At 37.9% G+C, this 21,809-nt stretch overlaps 2 protein-coding genes across 4 annotated transcripts; both read left to right on the top strand.

Annotated features, from left to right (window-relative positions):
• The first annotated feature begins 325 nt into the window (after positions 1-325).
• Positions 326-6,134, top strand: LOC124408843 (fatty acyl-CoA reductase wat-like). 3 transcript variants are annotated; one of them, XM_046886088.1, is made up of 9 exons: positions 326-658; positions 1,304-1,481; positions 3,319-3,412; positions 3,501-3,746; positions 3,920-4,065; positions 4,242-4,544; positions 4,617-4,898; positions 5,152-5,409; positions 5,566-6,134. In XM_046886088.1, exons 2-9 carry the CDS (start codon positions 1,327-1,329, stop codon positions 5,657-5,659), a joined length of 1,578 nt encoding a protein of 525 aa, XP_046742044.1. In that variant the 5' UTR covers positions 326-658; positions 1,304-1,326; the 3' UTR covers positions 5,660-6,134. The 3 variants fall into 3 exon arrangements, with proteins under 3 accessions (XP_046742044.1, XP_046742043.1, XP_046742045.1); XM_046886087.1 differs by having other exon boundaries at positions 326-683; XM_046886089.1 differs by lacking the exon at positions 326-658 and adding an exon at positions 1,176-1,193.
• A 2,849-nt stretch (positions 6,135-8,983) lies between these two features.
• LOC124408842 (fatty acyl-CoA reductase wat-like) lies at positions 8,984-15,576 on the top strand. The gene is made up of 9 exons (XM_046886086.1): positions 8,984-9,047; positions 11,258-11,430; positions 13,106-13,199; positions 13,322-13,567; positions 13,658-13,803; positions 13,974-14,276; positions 14,366-14,647; positions 14,794-15,051; positions 15,368-15,576. The coding sequence occupies exons 2-9, from the start codon at positions 11,273-11,275 to the stop codon at positions 15,456-15,458; spliced, it is 1,578 nt and encodes a 525-aa protein (XP_046742042.1). The 5' UTR covers positions 8,984-9,047; positions 11,258-11,272; the 3' UTR covers positions 15,459-15,576.
• The last annotated feature ends 6,233 nt before the right edge of the window (positions 15,577-21,809 follow it).

Genomic DNA, 21,809 nt, shown 5'->3' with positions numbered 1-21,809 from the left:
AGGTATCTCAAGATCTCACATGACCTTTGTCATGCATCTCAAAAACCACAAGAATACCGCCTCTCGAGTATATTAGAATTTAGAATATGGTTTTTCAAATGACGCCAATATTCTTCAATACTGTCAGAAAACGAGTTGAAGGGATATCGAATCGAATTACGGATCATGTCTGCAGATAGAGGTTTCAAGCCTTTCGGAGGTTTGTGAAATTACCCCAAGCATTTCAATAATTATCTAAAACTATTCATTGGTTTTGCTATACCTCCCAGAAATGTAAATGCTTTAAACAATCGAGGTTTCACCTTTGTATCCTGAAGTGCATAGCGCTGAAATAATTTATTGCATATGCAATTAATTATTCAATAATCCAGTGGTGGCAGGCATTGAACAGACTCATTTATTTTCAGGCATTAAGTCCAAGTCTTACTGACTCCTTAGCCCCCCTTCTCCGAAGAATAATAAATTACTGCAGGAAGTCAAGGAGAGCTTGTTTGCTTTTAGTCTTAGTTTCAGGTGGATCATCGTAGAGCATTGTTGGTTTGAACATGAACTGCTATTGACTTGTAGCACCAGCGCCAAAGTTTGCTCTGTGGCACTTCTCGGGTTCTTTACGGTAATCAGTGGTACCAAGAGACTCCAAAATAGTGTTTGAAGACAAATAATTATTTCCTCACTTCCAATTGGTAATGCAATATTGGATAATATTACATTATATTTTAGTATTTAGTGATTCATAGATTTGGTCTTTAAAAATTACTGAATCTTAGGTTAAACTTTGGAGACAAAACATTTTTGAACTTCTTGGAACGTCGGGACAAACTCAGGGCACTTAAAATTGGGCAGAAATCCGGAATTCGATATTGAATATTGATTTTTTTAAATAGCAGCTTCATCACTGCGCACTTATCTGTCTTGAGTCTTACGAAATCATATTATAAGGGAAAATAACAATTTACCAAGGTCTGTAAAACCTGCCAGAAAAGTGGAGGGTATTCCGTAAATGGAAGCTTATGCATATATTACAACTCTGAGTTACGGGAATAGTGATCCACGTTTTGGAAATGTTATTAATTAATTTGGATCAATTTAGATATTTTGTACAGATCAGCGGTCGTACTTTAAGGAGTTCGAGAATTAACTTCTCTTAGCTTGCTTGCCGGTGATGAAGATCACCACGGTCACCGATACCTGCAGTATATATTTTTTTAACTATCAGTGAATGTATTAAAATTCATTTTTATCCGCTTTCGGACTCAGAGCTTTACATTTTGCATTTGACGACGTTGACGATTTTCTGTTTCAGTTTGTTGAATATTCTCCTCGAAAATGTCCCAAGCTACGTATATTCAGGACATGATGGCAGACCCTGCGCCAGACAACTCAGGTCTGCAAGAAGTTGCAAGTTTTTACGCCAATCGTAATGTCCTGGTTACAGGAGGTGTCGGTTTTTTGGGAAGCCTCTTGATAGAAAAAATATTACGGTGAGCAATTATCGCGCAAATTATCATTGCCTAACGAAAATAGTCTGATCTCTTCTCAGAATCAAACGGCTATGAAGTGCGATTAAATTTATACTGCACTGCTTATTGGGCATTGTAGCTGAACACGACCTACGCTCGACTTCATCTGTTCAGATGCAGTTTTAATTTTTTTTTTTACGGAATTCTGTTAGCCGACAAGAAGACTGAATTTATTTCAGATTTTTTAAATCTATCGATTTTGAGTGATTCCGAACATGACATTTTTCAAGAGGATGTAGCGCAAAAATGTGGGCTCTGACAATGAAATTTCATAGACTCAAATTAGTTTGATTTGGAGTTTGAAAAAGAAAATGGTGAAAAAATCTATAACCTTGCCAAGAATGATTTTTTTACTCCTAAAATAAAAAAATAGATTTTTCGTCAAGTACGTCACTAATTGGGCCCGGATTTTTTACACGAAAAGGTCCCTCGGATGACGTAAAAAAGGTCTCCAAAAAACTCGGGTAACTATTGAAAATGTTCTAGTATCATCTAGAAAATTCGAGAATCATCTGGCAACCATTGAAAACATTTTTAAGTCTTACTAGATAAATTCAATGAGAATAACATTTTTTACGTCATCCGAGACGATTTATTAATTTTTTCACGAAATATTATAGAGATCCGAATCCCAATAACTTTCTCAACTGGACTTAATATCGTTCTCACACTTCAGCAACAAGTTGAGGCATAATGTCCTGGGTACTGAAATTTACCTAACGAATGCATCTTTCGATGATAAAAATTCGTGCTGAATCAATCATAACGTACTTAACGAAAAAACAACTGTTTTCCGTTTTGAGAATAAAAATCACTTACATGAAGGTTGTTGACTATTTCACTACATGTTTTATCAAACTTCCAACCGAACTGAGTATTTTATTGTTAAACCTCAAGATTTTGCGCTACATCCTCTTGAAAAATCTCATCGTTTAAACAAAGTGATTTGAAAACAAATCATAGCTCCAAATCCTTTGATTTAACATGAAGGCCAATAGGATTCCAAAAAAAAATACATACATATATGGGGCATTCCAGGTGAAATCGAGGAGTCATTTGCCTCACGTCATCAGATCCTTGCATAACTTTTTTTCTCGTATTGATTCCACTTTAAAAGAAGCCCAATTTTTTTCAAGAATTTTCTCGCTACTTCTGCAGGTGGCGCGACGATCGTTTTTGTGTAAAAAAGGGATAACTAAAAAGATACCATTTTTAAAATTCTGCAATTTTTTCCACAGATTTTGGGTCAAAAATAAGTCATATCTACCATAATTAGAAAGTCGTTGTGGCTGCTTAATATTTTTTTCACATTTTTTTTAGTTTCCAAAATAAAATAAAAACACACACACAAGCAGATATCTGAATCTGAACGCATCAGCTCAATCGTGGGTTAGTTCAGCTGGAATTTTCTTTATATAAAAATTCAAAGCATGATGCAAGACTGTTTTGAATACCGACAATGAATAACAATAAGTAAATACTAAATATGTATTAGGACTTGTCAACGACACCTTTGCATCTATTGAATTATGTTGTAGTTCGTGTGTCACGTTTACTTTGGAACTTTGGAACTCTTGTCAATAATTGCAGACACGACGAGTTGTAAAAACATAATTTAGATCTTGATCGAACAGCATAGGTATCTGCTTATCGTTCATCCTCAAAGCGCAATCTCCTAGTATTACTGATAAATATCGAACAATTGTTTCGTTGTACGTACTGGGCTGGGTAAAAGAAGTGTTTTGCGATATGAACCAATTAGCACACTCGTTGCTAATGATTGAGAAAAAATTTCTAGGTCCTGTCCGGATGTAAAAACTTTGTTCGTACTCCTGCGAGCGAAAAAAGGAAAGAGTCCCGAGGAGAGACTCAGGCTGCTTTTTGAAGACACTGTGAGTTTCGTCAAGATTTTGCCTATAAAATTTCAGAAAAAAAAATAAAAGGACTGAGATCACAATCGACAAGATTTCATATTTACAGATGTTCGATCGGCTGAGAAAAGAACAGCCTGGATATTCACGAAAGGTTGTGCTGATCGTTGGCGATATAGCACAAGTTGGCCTGGGTTTGTCTAAAGAGCACAGAGAGTTGCTTCGAACTACCCACATCGTGATACACGCTGCAGCCACTGTGCGATTCGACGAAAGTTTGCGAGTCGCCGTCAACATCAACGTAAGGGGGACCAACGAACTCTTATCGCTCGCACAGGAAATGGAGAATCTTAAGGTCGGTATGCAATATATCCATTAAGGTGGTACTGAATATTCCAGAAACTGGTTTAACTTGAATACAAATAGTTTCTCTAGAAAAATTTCATATTTTTCCGATAGTCACGAAGTAAATATCATTAAAAAACATCGCTCCATCCTGCTCTATAATTTTCCGTTGACCTGCTTCAGGCATTTGTTCACGTCTCAACTGCTTACTCAAATTGTGTTCAAGAAGTGGTCGAAGAAAAATTTTATCCAACACCAATAGATGGGGATAAACTACTCAAGTTGTTGGACATACTGGACGACGCTTCCCTGGAGCACTTGGTTCCCGTGTAAGCGATGTGATTTTCTAGCTTAAAATGCACCTTGGTTCTCAAATTAGTTTGCGAAACGAAATTATCATTGATATGGATTGATACCATTGTTGCGCTAGTACAAACAGACCACAAAATTCACCGATTCTACTCTAGTTTAACCTTGGTGTGTTGCTGATTAATAAACGTTGCAGACTCCTGGGCAAATGGCCGAATACCTACGCTTACACTAAGGTAATTGCCGAGCATAGTGTTCGCCGTAGCTGTCATACTCTACCAGTATGCATGGTAAGACCGTCGATAGTAATTGCCACGGCGAAGGAACCTGTGCCTGGTTGGATAAACAACGTTTATGGTGCTACCGGAATTGTACTCGCTGTTGCCGTCGGGCTGCTGCATACTTTGCACTGCGACCCGGAACTGGTCGCCGACATGATTCCTGCAGACTACGTCGTCAACACTATCATTGTTGCGGCCTGGGATATCGCCAAAACTCGGTAAGACTTCTTATCGTCTGTCCACTTCGAGTAAGTAAAATGTTCACTGAATGGGCTTCACTGTTGTTTCAGATGTATCAACGTCGACAATGAGGTTAACGTCATGGTCCCGGAGACGGAAGAGGTGCCGATTTATAACTCCGTTTCATCCTGCCAGAAACCCATTACCTGGGGACAATTTATGAAACATACTAGTAAATTGGGACTGGAAATACCATCCCTGGTGACCGTATGGATTCGCTTCTTGAGACTTAATAAGTATAGTTGGCTGCACAACATTTACGTGGTTTTTTGTCACCTTCTTCCTGCTATCATTGTGGACAGTTTGGCTAGACTCACCGGACGAAAACCTGTGTAAGAAATTTACAGTATAAGACAATCACGAATTATTTACGTATCAATGGTTGACAATGATAATATAACAGGATTTTTTCAAGACTACGACAATTTTTCTTATATAATTGATACATGCAAACCAAACTGATGTAGTGTGTTTAGTGGCACTCACCGTATGAACGCGATGCAATAAGTAAATCACAATCGCGAGACGAGAATATCGGTTACAAAATTTTCTGGATGTTCAATTTGTCACATTGACTTGGTACAGGTTGTGGGACGCGTACAAGAGGATTCACAAGTTCAGCACTGTGATCAGATATTTTACGCTACGACAGTGGCGGTTTAGTAACAACAGCGTCTTACGACTGTGGGATAAACTAAGTTCTGCCGATCAGAGTGTATTTGACTTCAACGTGGCGGGCCTCAACTGGGAAGATTACACTTACAGTCACGTTCGTGGTATCCGTGTATATCTTGTGAAGGATCCTTTAGACACTTTACCAGCAGCGGCAGCGAAATACACCAGGTATGAATCATTTTTCACGATATTTCTTCACTCCAATATCGAATTGTTATTTCCGGATGTTTGTTGACAGTTTTACGTCAATACATTATGTCTGTCGTTATATGTGTCATCCCTGTTTTAAATATTTGATAAATTATCTATTTTTTCGTTGTCCAGGATCAAGATAGCTCACTATACCCTGTTGACAGCGATCTGCGGAATTTTGCTGTGGCTGATATGGTCGTTACTACGAGTTATTGGGTTATGGTAATTTCTGGTGATCGCAATTTATCTACAGGAGAATTTCAACGTGCCAAAATAATCTTAAAATTGTTATCAAAGCCCAAGAGAATCGGACTCTTTTACGTGGCTGACAATGAGTGCTGATTTCATATTGTTTATATCATTGATACTTGTAGCTATGCATACATATTATGTACGAATTTTTCTAAAATGTAACTAGAGAAATTTTCGTAATACCTACTCTTGATTGAACGATTAAATTTCGGCTGCTACGAATGTATCATCCCGTGTCATTGCGGAATCTCTTCTAGGCTACCGTAAGGTGATTGAAATGGTTATTTTAGATTGATTAAATGTGACAAAGGGTTCACGATTCTTCAGAGATAATGCATACACATACTGCTGTATGAAATTCATGGAAAATGACGAAGTTCTACTGACATTTTGTACGAACGATGAAATCCTGGAAGTATAAAAACTCAGTGTCTACGCTCTGCAGTGTATAAAAGCAGTCACGATTCACGTCTGATTACCTATACGATACATGACAATTAACAACCGGTCATGAATAGATCTGTTGATACGATTTACATTTATTTATCTGCACGAAAGAAAGCCGCTTTGCCTACAATTGATATCTTCGCAAATAATTGATTACAGTATCGGAAATATTTTTTTTATTGATAGCTGACAATGAAATGAATTGAAAAAATAAACACTCAACACATACACACGGAGAATAACCTTCTATAAAAGTTAAACGATGCATTGTAAAAAAAAAATTAAACATGTTGCAAAAATTTTGTGATCGCCCCTCTGAATTTCATTTCCGGATGCATCACGAAACCTGTATAACCTAACGTTATCCCGATGTGTGAAAGTGTGATAATTATACCCCTGTGTGATGCATAAACGGAAGCATCAGTCTTGAAATCACGCTATTTCACTGATTTTAGAATGATCGAATATACATAAGTTGTTTTACGTGCATCCATGCATTCCGAAACGGCAAAATATCATCTTGATTTAAAACAATACCCGAGTGCAATATAATTTGTGTTTCCAGGTCAAATGTTTTTTGTTTTTTTTTAACTGGACTTAATTATCACAAAACTTTACATCATGGCATTCGAATTCGCCTGCAGTCACGTTGTTTGTCCAAGAAATTCACGTGTGAATCAGGTATGACAGCTTGTAAAGGACTGCGTTAAAAGTGAATCATAACATACTTTGTCCGAACTAACAATCAGGCATCATTGATACATATTGCACAATAATCACTTCAAATTTGGGTTTCAACAAAGGCAAATCCAGAATGGATTGGCCAAATGGCCGATTATCACTCGTAAACTTTGTGTTTTGCGTGTGGGATGCATATCGAACCTTTTTATTTAACAAGAAGACTCTAAACTACGATTAACGAAACTTTAAAAGAGATTCAATATTCAATCTAAGAAAGACAATTAAATAAATAATTTTCTCCTTCCGAAAGTTTATATCGTAATACTAAACAGGTTTTCACTTGAAAAATCTTTGTTATGAATTGACCGATTGCCGGTAAACATATTTATAATATAAATTTTATTACAACTAAATTCTATTATTGGAGAACATTTATCAGCGGAATTTGGACATGCAAATAAGTAAATCGCGCCACAATTGCTTCGTTATAACATCACGTGGCCATTATTCTCAATACAAGAAAGTGTCACGCATATGGTGACATCAGCGTTCTTGTACAAAAAAAAAATATTGAGAATGCCTCACAAAGGAACCGGATAACGGCGTCAATCGTTTATATTTTCATAAATTTAAAAGTCTGATTCAGCTGTAACACTCGTTTAAATTGATTCGGAGTGGTCTTTGGCTCGTGTGTCATTCAAATCACTCGCTGAAATGCGTAAATCCCAATCAAAAATGTCCGTTCAATCGACCTATTCATATAGAATCATTCTACAGGTTCTTGAATCTACAATAAACACAGGCATGGTGCATGCTGGGAAACTTCAAAATAGTCATTTACGCGACTATCGTAATGTTTTGACTAATGGTGTACATTTAATTACATAAACGATGAAATCTTGAAAAATACTTGAGATCAATGCAAGAGAATTAATGGAATTCAGACCGGGACTATTAATTGTGTGCGCATATGCGAAGATCCATAGGAATCGGTTGGATTCATAGCGATGACGCCTTGCGCTAAAACCATGAAGTTGTCCGACGAAGAGAACTCGCTGAGTGTCACTTTCCGATACAGTCGAAACATCGCAGGGTGAAAAAATGGTAAAAACAAGGGAACACGTATTTTGGCTTCGTGCCGATAGTCAGTAGTTGACGGTAAAAGTTTGCTCGTCCGTCCATGAGTAAGCCCGCGCGCCGTCTGTGCGAGTGTACGTCAACGGCGTCGAGTTTTTGCGCCGCGTGTTCAAATTCATGTTTAATTTTATCTGGTCTTTAGCTCTTGTTGCCGCGGAAGTATATGATATCTATAACTGTCGAGTATCTGCACCTAAGACATAATATGTATCCCCTAGAGTGGTCCTCAGAATAGTCATTTTTGAATTTCGACCGAGTTGCCCCTTAAATCGGCTCCACGTAATTCAAAATTAATTCCCTAATTTTTTCAGACTTTTATCTCAACCATAATCCGTGCCCCCAAGAGTGTGAATTTCCACATTCAACCCTTTCAGGGGCACGTCGAATCCACCGAACGGATGTAGATGAAATTTGGTATCGGAGTTTTTTTCTTTGGATCGCTGATTACGAATCTGAATTCAAAAGTGAACATTCAAAGTGACAGATCCAACATGGTGAAACAAAACTCCAAAAGTCACTTGATATTGCCATATTGGATCCACCATTCTGAACTTTGTAATTTCGGGTTCATATTCGTAATCAGCGACCTCAAAATCCCCCGAGTACCGAGTTTCATCAAAATTAAATGACTCTTTGGATTTCGATTCACCAAATTGCATCTGCCATTTCGAATTTTCAAATTTTGAATTCAGATTCGTGATCAGCAACCCAAGAAACCCCCTTACACCAAATTTCCAAAACCATCTAAATCCGTTGGGTAGATTTAATACGCCCGGGGAAGGATTGAATGACACCCATCTTCTTTGGGACACCGATTATAGTTGAAATAAAAATGTGAAAAAATTGGTGAATTATTTTTGAATTATGTACCAATTCGGAGGGCGAGCCGGTCAAAATTTGAAAAGTTACTTTTTCAAGGACCGCCTTGCTGTTCCCGTACTCTTACCCTTCTTCCACTTTGTGATGTTGCGACTGTATCGGAGAGGTTTCATTTCCACTCGGCGGGTTTCCCTCGTCAGTTGTACGTGGAGCTTCTTGCAGTACGGTTCGGTAATCAAGAGGTACTCTCGCCATTGACTTCCCCCGCTGCTGTTTGGGTATATCCATCACAATCCCATAACGGTCACATATATTCATTAGGGTGATTTGTTTTGAACGACTATTATTTTTACAGTCCCCATCTAAAATTTGTTCGATATGTCGAACAAAAAATTCCCTAAAAGTTATAGCCATTAATATTAATATTAAGTACTCGCCCAGGGTGTGAAAAGATTTCCCATATAAAATACACGTGAACCGAAGCGTTTTTTTTTTCAAATCTCTACAACTCAGCGGAATTTTATGATATCACATTGGTCTTGGTCGCAATTTACGCAGAATTGAACGATCTTCAATAATGCCTTGAACGTCGTGAGTTCAACTTACACTGGTGTAATACATAAACGAACTCTCGTTTTTTCACTGTTATTTCCGAAATGATCAACTTTACCGAAAAAATGTAAAAAAAAATTTTGTTGGAAATTTAATTTTCTACAAAAAAGGTCCTCTAGACTTGAATGCTCAGATTAATATTTCGTGAGATATCGAACTTTTACTTGTTTGTAGCATAAAATTTTTATGGTTTACTGAATCAAACGTTTTAAATTATTTATATTGCATATCATATCACCATATTTTCAAGTCAATATCACTTTTCCGAAATTGAGATAGTGGGAAAAGATGAATCACCTATAGTAACGAAGCTCGGATTTGAAGAAACTTGGAAAATATGATCCAGCTGTTTCAGCTATCAAAATTACGAGTACATTCAAATTTATATATATAAGTAATATATGATAAACAATTAATCGAATAAAAACTTAAACAAATAACAAATGTCTAAATTGTAGTAACAGCAATACATTATTAATGAGAATAGCTACTAGATATTAATCATTGAATTTGTTTTTTATCAAGATATTGTGATTTTATACACGATGTATACTGAGAGCGATGATTCTGTACAATTTGAAAAATTTTTTGTCTCTGAAATTTGTTAGAATCAAACCTTCATTAAAACTTTCAGTGAGTGCCACTCCTCTTTCGGCGGTATCATTAACTACTTTCAACATTTTGAATGTGTCGAAACATTTTTGATAATCAAGATTTGTTTCCCACGTACTTGGTTCTGTATTTAAAAATCCACGAGGAAGATCAAATTGTTCAAAAGTGAATAACGAGTTTGAATTCACAAAATCACTGATGTTTTTTTCTGATAACGAAATTATTTCCCTATAAGGCACTGCGTGAACATTTTTTCGGTAAAGTTGATCATTTCGGAGATAACAGCGAAAAAACGAGAATTTGGGGTGAAAATCAACTTGAGTGACTTGAGCATCTCACCAGTGTAAGTTGGACTCACGACGTTCAAGACACTTTTGAAGATCGTTCGTTTCAAGTAATCACAGTAAAATGCGCCTCAAAATGTTTGATGCTTAATCAGCTGTTCGTAATTGTAGCACTTTTTATACAGTCTGCTGATATTTTAAATGAAAAATATATGTTGCAAAATGATCTAAGTCTTGAATTAGTTTTTTCTAACTTATGGGTGGAGTGAGGGGGGGGGGGGGGGGGGGTTACAGCTTGCACAGCCTAAAATCGTCCCTCATTTCAGGAACTTTTTTGAGGAAAATGTAAATACTTGGGCAATTTGATTTCACAGGCTTTATTACTTATAGTTTCAAGAACATTAGCGTAACAAATAGAAAAATTATTTTGAGTTATAAACACCTTTTCGGGTCCGACCTCGTAGCCCAAATGTTAAAAAACTTTTTTTCAAATGCATATGATTATGAACAAAGAAATTACATTTTTTGACCATAATATTACTGAAAAAAATTATGTAAAAAAATTTTGGGATTGGAATTCAAAAATATAGCCACGACGTTGAGTCTATCAACATGTTTGAAATATTTGTCGAAATTTCAAGTCGATCGGATAAAAACTGACCCAGGAATCTGTGACACCGAATTGAAAACGTGATCGTTCGCTACATATGTGCGCCATATCGCTATTTTGTTATCAATTTCGATGAAAAAATTCTGAAATGTTCTTGAAACTGTGAATAATAGGGCCCTCAGATTCAAATTGATTTAAGTGTTTTTATTTTCTTTGAAAAAACTTTCAAATATAAGTATGATTCCCCCCCTTAAGGTGGATGTGAACGATAGTGTGGCCATTGAGTGCAAAACTTGGGTGTAACACTAGCGCATGGAAAAAATAAAAATTGATCCACACTAGTAAATCTTGTTCTGTTCTCATCCATTAGATATCACACGTTCAAATGTCGCAAGCTGCGTATATACGAGACATGATGTCAGATCCTGCATCCGATCTCGCCACAGGTCCCAGTGAAGTTTCCAGTTTTTACTCAAATCTCAACGTTTTGCTTACTGGCGGTAACGGGTTTTTAGGAAGGCTTTTGATAGAGAGAATACTGCGGTAAGTCATGACTCCAAATTTTCACCATCTACAAAGAATAAAATTATAATCCGTCACCGTTTATAGCGACTATCCAATGTCCGAAAAATCTAACCCAGTTTGTAGTTTCCCGCCGGGTAAGTCAAGCCTGTATTACGTAAAGTGAAAAATAAAATTTTGAGGTATAATACTCGCTCAGTTTCTTATACATTTATAGCTCTTATTCGTATTATTTCTATTCCGTTATTGTTCTCCTAGGCGCCATTCAAATGTAACGCCACGCTCTCAGGAGGGGGGTTAGCTTCACTGTCACGACCTTTCATTAAGAGAATACACTCGTAGCTTCACATAGCGCTCTTTTTTTAAGCACATTTATTTGTTTGTTGATCGGATGATTAATATTATCCGTCATATTATGACCACACTTTAAATTGCACGAAGGAGAGGGGGAGGTGCGAGAACGAAATAGGGCACATAACGTCGATAGGTAATTAAAAAACTGCGTGTTAATGTGTAGTGTGCGGGGGGAACAAAATGCCCGAAGACAGTGTGACGTAGAATGCGAATGGCACCCTTGTAATTTGAGATCGGGGAAAAGTGGAGTCGGTCAAGAATTGGCTGGTAAAATTTTCTGGGTAGTTTTAGAAACATTTTGCACCTTGTTAAGTGAAATATTTTTGTTGACAATTGTAAGTTAACAGGAATAGATTAGTATCATTTGAATAAACATAATTTACAGCATACTTTCTTGCCTTCAGTGCGCCATTTTGCTCCGGTCTTCTCGAAATATGTATACATTGAGATTTGCCATTTGAAAGTGACATTTTTAACGAGCCTTTCATCTGACAAACTTCTATATTGCAGAAAAGAAAGAAAGAAAATATTGGCTGGGTGACATTTCTTCATCAAATTTAAAAAAAATCCTCTTTGTCATCAATGTTCTCCTAACATACCCGTATCCAGTAATATGGAACTAGTCCTGGAAGCATTTTGCGACTAATTGAATTGCTTACAAGATTGGAATTTGAATCTTTGTACAGTCTGTTGAAGGGCTGCTCGAAACCTCGAAACTAAAATCAGCTGAACTTTTCAAAATAACGTTTGATAACCCTTCATTGTCACTACTTTTGCAAGCTGGGTTGAACAAGACATTTATATTAACCATTGATCATACGTTTCGAAGCTAGGTTATCAGCATGGATTATTCTATCATTTTTTATTAGGCAGTCCTCTGCATTTTTGTTAGAAATAATTGGTCGTTGTAATTCTCATGAATGCTTATACAAGAATTCATCAGAAAGACATATTCAATACATGAAGTTAGCGGTGTAAACTTACAAATTCTAAATGGCACATGTAGGTTTCTCAGTGTCTATGCTATATCAATTTACCATGTGGGAACAATTAATTCACCTCACTGGTCGCGGAAATAGTGTTGTTCCTGTTTTCTGTACAGACTTTGAATTCGAAATTCCGGTTTAAGTTTCTAAATTCATATCAGTCTACATCTCATTATTAGCTTTCAGTATATTACACGCGTACGACAGTACGGTACACACGTGGACGAAAAAGTGGTACTTTGGTGAGAAATAGTTTCAAACTAAAACAAGTTCAGTGTACTACGAAACAACTTCTGATTGAAACATTTGTGGATTAACATAAATTGACCGTCGAGACTGAGTACTAAAATTCACAGGTCATGCTCGGGCGTAAACACGTTATTTCTGCTCCTGCGAGCAAAGAAAGGAAAAAGCTCAGAAGACAGATTTGAGGAACTTTTCGACGACGTGGTGAGTTACGTTGAACTACTTCTAGCCTCAACCCTCACGCATGCAAAAAATTTAATCATAACTGCACCACTGAACCAACAAACCTGGAGATACCTTTCAACTATAAGTGAGAGATGTTGCAGATTTTCGACCGACTGAAGAGAGAGAAGCCTGGATTTGCTCAAAAAGTTAGATTGATCGAGGGCGACGTGGGGCAGATCGGTTTGGGTTTGGCGCCGGAGCAAAGGGAGCTGCTCCGAGCCACGAACGTCGTGATACACGGTGCAGCCACCGTAAGGTTTGACGAAACTTTACGGACCGCCACCAACATCAACGTCAGAGGCACCAAGGAGATGCTGAGACTCGCGAAGGAAATGCCAAATCTTAAAGTGGGTTGATCGATGCTCGACGGTCAGCAGCGCTGATTTCGCCAATTTTACAATTTCTGACTCTCGTTCCTTCTCTTCCACCGACTGCAGGCATTCGTCCACATCTCAACAGCCTACTCGAACTGCGTTCGCGAGTTCATCGATGAAAAATTCTACCCACCACCGATCGACTCGGACAAATTACTCAATCTCGTGGAGATATTAGATGACGCCCCCCTCCAACACCTCACGCCGGTGTAAGTGACGCGATTTCCTCCAGAGGCTTCTTGACTCCTGACTTCGTCGAGCGCGAAGCCTCAGACCAACATATTACAGAATAATACAAGTTCATCTCACAAAAAATGTCTACAAAATTTCACTAACTTCATTCACCTCAATCTGTTCGTGATTGCTTGCGAACTAACAGACTCTTGGGTAAGTATCCGAATACGTACGCCTTCTCCAAAGCGGTCGCCGAAGATGTCATTCGTCGGAACGACCACCGTCTGCCGGTCTGCGTGGTCAGACCTTCCATAGTAATCGCGACTTCTAAGGAACCCGTCGCTGGTTGGATCAACAACGTCTACGGTGCCACCGGAATAGTGGTTGGGGCTGCAGTTGGATTATTGCGGACTCTTCACTGTGACCCGGACATGATCGCCGATTTGATTCCCGCAGACTACGTAATCAACAATGTCATTGTCGCTGCATGGGATCTCGCCGAAGCTCGGTAAGATTGCGCTGCCCTCTTACTTGAAGGGTATGGAATCCTCAGTGTAAACGTCCGAAATCAACGTAGGGTGAATTATTCTGTTTCAGAAACTCGAATATCAATAACGCAGATAGTTCAAAGAATCCGGAGATTGATGAACCTCCGATCTACAACGTTGTATCATCCTGCCAGAAACCTATCACGTGGGGTAAATTCATGCAACAGATAGAAGATTTTGGACTGCAAATTCCAAGCATGCTTTGTATATGGTATTACTGCTTCAAACTTAACAAGTATGAATGGGTTCACAAGATGTACGCAATTTTTCTCCACCTTCTTCCCGCTCTCATTGTAGACAGTGTGGCTCGCATTGTGGGTCGTGAGCCCATGTAAGTATAATTGAATTACTCTTTTATCGCGTGACGATTAATTTATAATCCCTGTACGATGTACAGATCTTTCATCAGCCTGAGATATTTCATCCTTACATCCAAAGTTTGCAGGAGCCTTAATGAGTGGTGTTGCTTCTTCACAGGTTATGGAAAGCTTACAAGAAGATCCACAAATTCAGCGCCGTGATTTCGTATTTCGCGACGCAACAATGGCGCTTCAATAACAACGGTGTTTTGAGACTGTCGGCGAAACTGAGCCCCGCCGATCAGAACCAGTTTGAGTTGAACATGGATAAGTTCAGCTGGAGTGAATACAATTACCATTTCATTCGTGGTTTACGTGTTTACATTGTGAAAGACCCATTACACACTGGACCTAAAGCAGTTGTTAGATATGCAAGGTTCGTTTAATCGTTTCCAATTTTCATAAATCGATATTTGTATCGACACGCCTGCAGGACTACCTTTAAGAATGCACTGATGTACTGTATTTGCCTTATGCTGCAGAATCAAAGTAAAACAGTATGATTACATATTTCAATTTGATATGATTCAGTTAATAATCGAATGTCTTATAATGCGATATATGTATCCAATTAATATTCATTGTTATCATTGATATTTTATTCAGACTTTATTATAATTTACGACCCATGTGTTCCAAAGATTATACCTTCATGAATTATACGACTTGACATTCTGAATTTTTGTTTCCAGATTACGACTAGCTCACTACACTTTGATATCAGTGCTATGTGGAATTATTTTCTGGCTTCTATGGACACTCGTGAGATTTATGGGCATATAGCAACTTCCATGATATTCTTTATAAGTCAGCAATTGTTCAATTACATCATCTGAGGAGATCATTTCCAACACAAAGAAGCAGCCGAAGAAGCTTGAGTACTTCGTTATTTTTCTTCAATGCCAGAAAATTTGTCTTTAACTACATTTTATGAACTGCAATGAGATAAATTACTCTTGACTATTTTTATACTATTCCTTGAGTTGTCAATGGATAATTCAACTTAAAAAAATAAAATTACATAAACGTATTAAAACTCGTACTTAACCATTGTGAATAGAATAGAGCTGTAGAAGAATCGAGAGCAGGCTGCTCATCATCGCTCAGTGGGATTGGATCGTAACGTTCATATCTCGAATGTTTCATTTCAATTTTTCTACACAGAAAGAAAAATGTCGTTGGAACAAAAGAATAAAAAATGTTTCGACCAACGAAATCCTTCGTTCACGTGCGGCAAAACGAATATTTGGTTATCACAACAATTTATAAGTTGCACGAGCTAAACGAAAAATACTTCTGCTAACTTTATTATTATTTAACACAAATACGAGGATGTTCAGTTAACGAAATATTAACGGGGGGTCCTGTTTTAGAAGGTCCAAGAAACTCTGGTTTTCGGGGATTTTTTTAGGATAGAAAGAAATGACTCACCAAAGCGAACTTTTGGTGCAGTTTCAAGTGTATTTATAGAGTACAAAATGATTTTTTCAATGCAAAAAAATTGATACGTACATGTTTTATGTGCATATTTGCACAAAGCCTCGTTATTGAAGTCTCTCAACTGCTGGAAATGTAGCGCTCGTAATGCTTCTCTGAAACAGAAATTGAACAAACATTTGTAACTTTCATATCATTTCCTTCTAGTCTTACCTATCAAAACCGGAAACATTGCGAAATTCTATATATGTAGCACGTTGAAGTGATTTTTTTTCTAAAAACATTTTTTTTCACCCCCATACTTAAATAATTATAGGAATGGCAGGTCGAACTACGAGTCTCCTTCTCATGTACGGCAGGTGTGAGTGAGTGAATGAAAAAATATGGGATTCGTCAAAATACCGCAAGTATGCCTGCCACTGTCTCTTAACAGTTCTCTTCCTGCAATAGTAGTTTTAAATCTTGACCTCTCAGTGAAGCATTTGTTGACTAAGAATTCAAAGTGTGCGAATAAAATCGAAATCATGTTAGCGACTACCAGATTTGCCTTTTGTCAATCAATACACTTTTAAGTAATTATGTTCACTTTCATCCTTAACCATTTATTCTGAATCAGAATCAGGGAACAGAAGAGGGTTGTTCATTCACTCTATCTCAGTCACATGGTATGTTGATTACCGTTACACCTTTGCACTTTTTATACATAATTTCTCAATAAAATCAAAACTAGCTTGAAGTTCAACATTTCACTTGTTCCTAATGGAGAGTCGAATGATTTCTGTCACCATTCTTGCCCGAATGTAAAGGATCGCTGTGTGAATCAATCTAGATACTATTATTAATCTACGATAAAAATTTTCAACCTCTGTAAAATCAAAAAATATCCATACCGCGATGCAAGATGACTCTGGAATGAATGGAAGAATTCCCCCCACCCACCTAAAAAAACGGAATCGGTTTTGGACGCAATGCAAGTAGGTAAACTACTTTACAGGCATATACACGCAGAAAGGTTGAGGCAATAAAGCTACTGACGCAATAATAATCTTGGAAAGTTTTCAATTTCATTCCATTCAAGTCCTCGCCTACCAATAACGTCCAATCCGTCCAATAGATGTGTTTCGGTACTTTTCCCAGGTCTGAATACTCCGTACTCATCGTCAGCACAGATTAAGTATGGATTACTCTATACCAACCATACCGAAGTCTCTGGCGGTGTTCTGAATTGATTTTTGTTACTGTGAGTAATCCATTTATTTTGAATAAGTCTCTTGATATGGTTTTTAATCTGAATTTCGAGTCAAATCAATTAACAACCACTCAGTTCTCATCCGTTAGCCTAACGACATTTATCAGGAACAGACATTATTAAGCAGTTCGTCTCGCGTCCAATTACCGCCGAGCATGCATAACCACGAATGTAATAGTCAAAAAGATCAAGATGAACGGAAGGTAAGTGCCAACTTTTCATTCCAAAAATTCATTTCCTCTCGAAACGAACGCGATCAGGAGAAGGAAATTCGTTGTTCACTTCAGACAAATCGTGTTTCGAAGTTTGTGTCCTCTAGCGACCGTTCAATTATACATATGGCGAGTCAGTTCTTCCATAAACGAACAATAGTCAAGCCCAATTCGTCACAAGTATGTGGGGCATTCCACGTCAATTCGACTAGGTCTGGCCCTGACCCTATTGGATTTGGTCCGCGATTGTTTATATTGCTGTTTCAAATCTAAAAGGCGTACCACTTTTTTCAGATTTTCCCTACTCTCCCCAGCGCCCCAGGAGCTTCTGAAATAATGATATTTTGACAGTGCTTGTGACATTTTTGAAAACTGTGACCGCACATTCACCGCACGCAATGAATTTGATCACAGTTGGTAGAATGATTCCTGAAATATTCGCAGCCACACTTGACGAGTCTTTGTCCACACATCACACATTGCTAGAGAATATTTTGACAATGAAGGATGTACCCTGCGGGAATGAAAAACAACCGGAAGATGGAATAGAACAACCACTGGATCTTTTACCAGAAGTTCCACATGGCAGAAGTATGAGAAGTATCAGAAGTATCGGGTCCTTTAGCAAATTTTTTACCTTCGAGTTGATTTCATAAAATGATACATAAAACAACAACACAAAAGGAGCATGTAACGATGTAAATATTCGGTCTTATAATAGGTCAGCTCATCTGATTTTATTCGCACAATTTAACAGAAAAGTGAGATTATAAACGCGTCGTCAGTCATGCAATTGAATCCAAAGGGCTATATTTCGAGAGTATAATAGTTTATAGTTGTATACTTACTTTTTAGATACGTAGTTAATGAAAGATGTGTCAAGTTTTATTTCTGTTAATGTTGAGTCGTTAGATCTTTTTCTGTACCGTCATTTTTTCTTTTTACCCTTTAAATATCAAAGTACATACATTAGGGTGGTCCTTATTTGGGGGTTGGAAAAATTTTCATCAGGACGCTCCCCAGATTTGATTCAAGTCGTTAAAAAAAATCTGTGTAAAGTTTTAAGCCTCTACGTCGACTGAAACACATGCCTCTAAACTCCGAAAGTTTTAAGGCCAACGCCCACTGTTGCGGATCTGATTGGATGGAATTGGCCTATAACCATGACCCGCTAGTCCGTTAATTTGTACCAAAGCCATAAGAACCGAAATGCCAGCTGTCAAAATTACGTGTATTTTACATTTATAATCGGGATCGCAACGGCTCCCCTGGCTGCGGAATCCCGTCGCATACCGTCACAGATCGTCGCATGCCGCGGATGTCTGCAGCTCTGCCGGACGACACATGGTACGGCACTTTTAGTGTTTAAAATAGGTTTTTTGAACACCAAAAGTGCCGTTCCAAGTGTCGCCGGGTGGAGCCGCGGTGAACCACGGCATGTGACGATCTGCGACGGGATTCCGCAGCCCCAACTTGCGATTCCGTGCTGTACCCCAGCAGCGAGCGTTGGCATTCAAACTTTACACAACTTTTTTTTATAATCTGGAACAGATCTGCGGAGTGTCCTGATGAAAATTTTTCCGACCCCCAATTCAGGACCACTCTAATATGGGAGAATCTTTAACAAACCGAACACCTCTCTGACCGACACATTTTTCATTCAGCAGAATTTTTTTACGGGTTCTATATCAAAAAAAGAGATAATTATTCGAGGATTTTTTTTCGCGTATTTTGAAAACAGAGCGGATCGAAAATTTAAGAATCTAGTGATTTTCGGCTTGCGAACTCATTCTCAAAAATGCATGACTCCGGTTCTGTTTGAGCTAGAAAATACTTTTTTTCATTTTAAAGCTAAAGCATGAATTTTGATAAAAAAAAGTTTTGTTCAGACAAGGCTCAGGCCTTCTGTCCAGCAGTTCTTGTTTCTGGCTAGGTGTTTACATGTAAAGCTCTCACTGACGCACACTCTCGCACGAACACATTAACACACTAACACACAATGGCTGCCCTGCCGAATGTCAGCTGCGAGCCAGTGACTATCTCGAGTCAATCGTTTTTCGTCCTCCGTCGAATCCACTCTTTGTTCTGCATACAATCATTAATAGAATAAACGCAATCAAGCAAATCACCGTCTTTTAAATAAGAATCTCGAAACGACCGATGTCACCAGCTCCCACCCTGCAAATTCGCGAATTTTAGTGCAAATATTAACAAGTTTCATTGAAAATCATTAACAAATTCACATCGTTGTGAACAATAAAAATGCTTAAATCGATTTTCAACAATTACCCCCGCCTCGTAGTGAGTTCGTAGTATATCTATCGTATTCTACGTCAAATTTTCTATCAACAACGCATTTTCAATTCATGGAGAAATTATCCGTATTATTGGAAAAAAATTAATTTATCTAGCACGGAACGTCACATCGGCGCGCGGGTTCCATTGCACGCCTCATTTTCCTGCCTCGTATAGTTTTTCTCTGAAATATAAATAATCATTCTATATTTTAATTATTCCGTTGTTCAATCGTCATCAATAGGATATGAACTGATCGGGACACACCACATGTGCCTGAAAATATAATCGTAAAAGAAGCAAAGAAGGAATATCTTGTTATTTGCTCTTAAATCAAGGTTCGACACATACGTGACAACGAATATGAAGAAAGGTGAACATGAGCGTTTAAGAATTCGTAAATGACCTCGTCAACGCCGAGACCACTAACCGGACTTGGTTGAGACTTTACATCAATTGGACAAACTACTGACAGTGAAAAGCTGTATCATATCTTTCTGATTTTTCTTTATTCTTAATTCTACTGAACCGCAAAAAGATCGAGATAATTTTGTCTTGGTACGAAACCCATGCTAGGAAATGCATAGATCAATAGTTTATCTTCAGCGAAGCGTAGAAGAATCGGCTCAATCGATACGGTTGAGAAGATATTCGAAGATCGGACAGCGGCATATCTTAACTACAAGTAACTTTGGTCGAATAAGATTACAGATATAGACATTACGCTGGGATACATTGGGGGTAAAATGGCTGGGCAACGCTGTAGCTGGAGCTCAAACACAAGTAAATTGCATTCTTTGCTGCCATCGCGTATGAGGTTATTTTTTATAATACATGCACAATTTCTATATTTTCTTAGACCTATTAAGCGGCCCGAAAGTTACCTATTTTTTAACCGGCTTTAAGAAGGCGGGTAATAATATTTCATTATCGGTTCGTGCTGCAAACTCCACACTCGGTCTAAAACAGTCTACTTTACGCCCTTGGTACACAATATACTAATTAATTTACTCCACGTGGAAAAAACCACGTGGCTGATTCGGTTGAGAAAAGCTTACTATGTGATTAGAGTGTCTCATTTTCAGGTCTTACTGAGTATAGGATTATATTTTCGATTATTGAATGATGATAACTCTCCTGCGATTGATGAAATGATTGAAGATACCGATTCTAAACCGATTCCTTTGCAATTGCCAAGTTAAATTCTTACTTAATGAAGTTTTAACGCATTTCCTTTTTTGTTCATATGACAAATTAGCGATTTTTTGTAACAATGGTTTTCATCAATTCAAATGAAGAAAAATTCCTTCAGTAATACCTAGTTACAAGTCTCATGATGTCAAAATGCGTCGCTTAGCAAATAAATACCCAGAGATAGTGATTCATATGTTTCTTGATTCGGAGTACGATAGCTCGATACTAATAAATCTTGACATTAGTCGATTATGAGATTCATTGTAATTCAGAGTCAGAAAAATTCTCACCCATCCAGTATTTTGAATTTGGAATGCATTCTCTGCGCAGCGGCTGCCGCGGGGAGGTGAGAATAGATAAATGCAATGGGGACTTGGTGCCGCTGCGCGGAAAAATACGCCTTCAGCCTTTTGACACAGATCGGTACGTTTATGATGATACATTGGCTGTGGCTTCACCCCATATATGGTTTTACTCATGTGGCTCGTGGGCTACTTCCCTCGCCGGTCTAGAGATATACATAATATACGGAAGTGCGAGTGTCAACTTAAAATGGTTGAAGTTTGGACCGTTCGACGAGCAATTTTATTTGTTTTGCTTTAAACTTTCTTCTTGTATCGTGATGAATGTCAAAATGTCGACAATATATAAAATAATTAATGTCGAAACGTGGATTCGTCAAAAAAGTGAACGTAAACTTTTCCACCGTCGAATATCACCGAATAATTATGAAAGTATTAACGATGG

Source organism: Diprion similis, chromosome 8, assembly GCF_021155765.1.
Source record: "Diprion similis isolate iyDipSimi1 chromosome 8, iyDipSimi1.1, whole genome shotgun sequence".
Classification (NCBI taxonomy): domain Eukaryota; kingdom Metazoa; phylum Arthropoda; class Insecta; order Hymenoptera; family Diprionidae; genus Diprion; species Diprion similis.
Note: the sequence above shows the minus strand (reverse complement) of the source record. Positions and strands in the feature narration are given on the sequence as shown.